Source organism: Triticum aestivum, chromosome 6D (genome assembly GCF_018294505.1).
Source record: "Triticum aestivum cultivar Chinese Spring chromosome 6D, IWGSC CS RefSeq v2.1, whole genome shotgun sequence".
Taxonomy (NCBI): Eukaryota; Viridiplantae; Streptophyta; class Magnoliopsida; order Poales; family Poaceae; genus Triticum; species Triticum aestivum.
The window spans coordinates 435,552,473-435,555,050 of NC_057811.1; the positions used below are offsets into that span (position 1 = coordinate 435,552,473).

Genomic DNA, 2,578 nt, shown 5'->3' on the forward strand with positions numbered 1-2,578 from the left:
GAAAGATCGAAAATATTTGGCGTGATGTATTCCAGCCAAGCAGATTCTCAGAATGAGGCCCGAAGACCGTCCCCAACCAAATCCTGGGTGGCAGCCACGGAAATATCTTTATCCTTATTATTGTAAGAGTAATGCTACACGTACAAACAAGTTACAAGGTTTTACGAAGAGGATTAATTTGATTGGTCAATAGGTGGGGAGGCGGCCCACCCCCCTGAAAATCGGGGGGGGGGGGGGGGGGGGGCAAGTTTGTGATTGGTTAGTAGAGGAAAAAATCAGCGTGTAATTGCGTGTAGCTCTTTATATGTTTAACATTATTGTTATTGTAAAGGGTTCCCCAAAATGACTCCTGGCTTTATCGGATCTGACCAAGCAGTCCACAAACAACGGATGTGAAGGGCAGCAACATTTTTGTCCAAATTGTGAATACCCAGGAAATATCTTTAATCATAACTACAGCCTCTAGACACCCGCAAAAAAAAAACCTACAGCCTCCAAACAATCACTCCATCAATAGGTAGATTAGAGCCAAAGAAACACCCTCAATGTTTGCAAGAATTTCAGCTTCCAAAACATCATTAAGCAGTTAAGCCATTGATACCATATATTCGCAAAAAAAAAGCCATTGATACCGTGGTACACAAGTACTACGTACTACATACATCACTTAACCTCACACGTCACACGTATACAATTCAAAAGAAAGAAAGAAACTTCACTCACACGTACGGTAACACACACAAGCATCACGGCATGCACGGCGATTCCAACAGCGAGAACAATACACACACAAAAGCATGCGCAAATTATCTACGGTACACCACAGCAAATTATCCTGGCACGTACGGGCATATGTACTTGTCACGCGGTGGCGATGGGCGCGGCGTCCGCCTTCATGGCCTCGAAGCGCGGCTCCTTGGCCTCGAACTTGTGGCGCATGTACAGGTTCATGTAGTCCTCGAACACGAACCTCGGGTACACGGCGCTCCCGGCACGCTCCGCCTCCTCCGACGGCTCCTCGACGAGCGCCGTGGCCGGGAAGATGACGGCGTCGGCGCCGGGGTTGTAGAATGAGGCGATGGACATGCGGTTGCCGTCGGGTCGGGTGAGCACGCGGTGCATCACGCTCTTGTACCGCCCATTGGTGATCACCTCCAGCTGGTCGCCGATGTTGACGACTATGGCGTGGCGCATGGGCGGCACGTCGACCCATGCTCCGTCCTTGAGCAGCTGGAGCCCGCTGACCTGATCGTCCTGGAAAAGCATGATGACGCCGCCGGCGTCGGTGTGCGCGCGTAGGCCGTCCACCATGTCCGGCCGCGGGCACGGCGGGTAGCTGCTGACCTTGGTGCCGAACGTCGGGCCCCAGGAACCGGCGAAGGCCTGCTTCAGGTAGCCCAGCTCCAGACCCAGGTTCTCGCACAGCAGGTCCAGCACCTTCTCCGCCAGCTTCTCGATCTCCGCCGCGAATTCCTTCATCACTTGCCTGCAACGACGACACGGAAAAGGCAAAGTGTCACTTGCTAAAAAGATGATTCCATTCCAATCGCTTAAGTGCGTATACCTGTAGTGGTGGTCGAGGTCGGGCAGGTCGGCGAGGTTGGAGGCAGGGAGGTGGCGGACGAAGAAGGTGCTCTCCCAGTCCACGTCCTTCACGTCGGCGCCCTTCTCGCCGGCCTCCAGCGTCTTCGCCGCGAACTCCTTGAACTGCTCCTCCCGGCACGCCGCGTAGTGGGCCTTGCTCGCCCGCTCCACCTCGTCCAGCAGCTCGTGCGAGATGCCATGGTTCAGCAGCTGCAAACATATACGAGTATATCAAGAATCATCAAGCACTACGTTCATAAATCACTCTGCTATAAGAGAATTCTATGTGTGTGGGAGGCAGTGGCACCTCGAAGAAGCCCCAGTTCTCGCAGGCGTCGCCGATGACCCCCATGGCGGCGCCCCTCTCCTGGGTCTCAAGCTTCTCCATGTTGATCACCGGGAAGCTGAACGAAGCAGTAGCATTAGCAGGAATTCCCATTGCTCTCGATCTGATATCTCTCTCCGTCTTTCTATCTCACTCTCCCTATCTGTATGTGTTGTTCTGCTGGTAAGCTGAAGCAGAGAGTGTGTGTGCGCTCTGGGGCCGGCGGGAGCGCCCAATTTTATAGGCGCGCGAGAGAAGGCTATGACCTGGCCGGGGACATACTACGAGATTACGACACAGCTTATATGCTCCAGTTACATAGCAGCGTGCGCGCCGCAACAGCGTGTAGCTTACCGGCGGATCGACACACACATACTCTAACCAAGTTGTCTCCAAGAATATCGCTTCTTGCTAATCAATATGCCCTGATGGAGACGCGGCAGTATATGATAAGTAGTCCTGCTAGCTAGCTCTATCATGATAGGCTCATGGTCTACGTTGGCATATTCTATAAGAGCATGGTTAATAGTATAGCCAGCTGTTGGCTATTATGATCTTGCCATGTCATCTATAATCAGTCTTATAACCGGCAAGTACAAAAAAATGCATATAAATTTGTACTGCTTTGTTGATACATGGCCCACCTCCCTTTCTCACAAAATGTCTAGG

The 2,578-nt window shown here is 52.3% G+C and overlaps 1 protein-coding gene across 1 annotated transcript; it reads right to left on the reverse strand.

Moving 5' to 3' along the window:
• Window positions 1-578: 578 nt before the first annotated feature.
• On the reverse strand, window positions 579-2,153 carry LOC123145648 (1-aminocyclopropane-1-carboxylate oxidase 1). Its single transcript, XM_044565118.1, has 3 exons — window positions 1,892-2,153; window positions 1,565-1,794; window positions 579-1,486 (listed from the first exon to the last, which is right to left on the reverse strand). The coding sequence occupies exons 1-3, from the start codon at window positions 2,021-2,023 to the stop codon at window positions 862-864; spliced, it is 987 nt and encodes a 328-aa protein (XP_044421053.1). The 5' UTR covers window positions 2,024-2,153; the 3' UTR covers window positions 579-861.
• Between the last annotated feature and the right edge of the window lie 425 nt (window positions 2,154-2,578).

Coding starts and splice junctions, on each gene's coding strand:
- LOC123145648 (XM_044565118.1), bottom strand. CDS start 2,023: ATGGGAATTCCTGCTAATGCTACTGCTTCGTTCAGCTTCCCGGTGATC. Junction 1,795..1,891: donor AGAACTGGGGCTTCTTCGAG/GTGCCACTGCCT, acceptor ATATGTTTGCAG/CTGCTGAACCATGGCATCTC. Junction 1,487..1,564: donor GACCTCGACCACCACTACAG/GTATACGCACTT, acceptor TCGTCGTTGCAG/GCAAGTGATGAAGGAATTCG.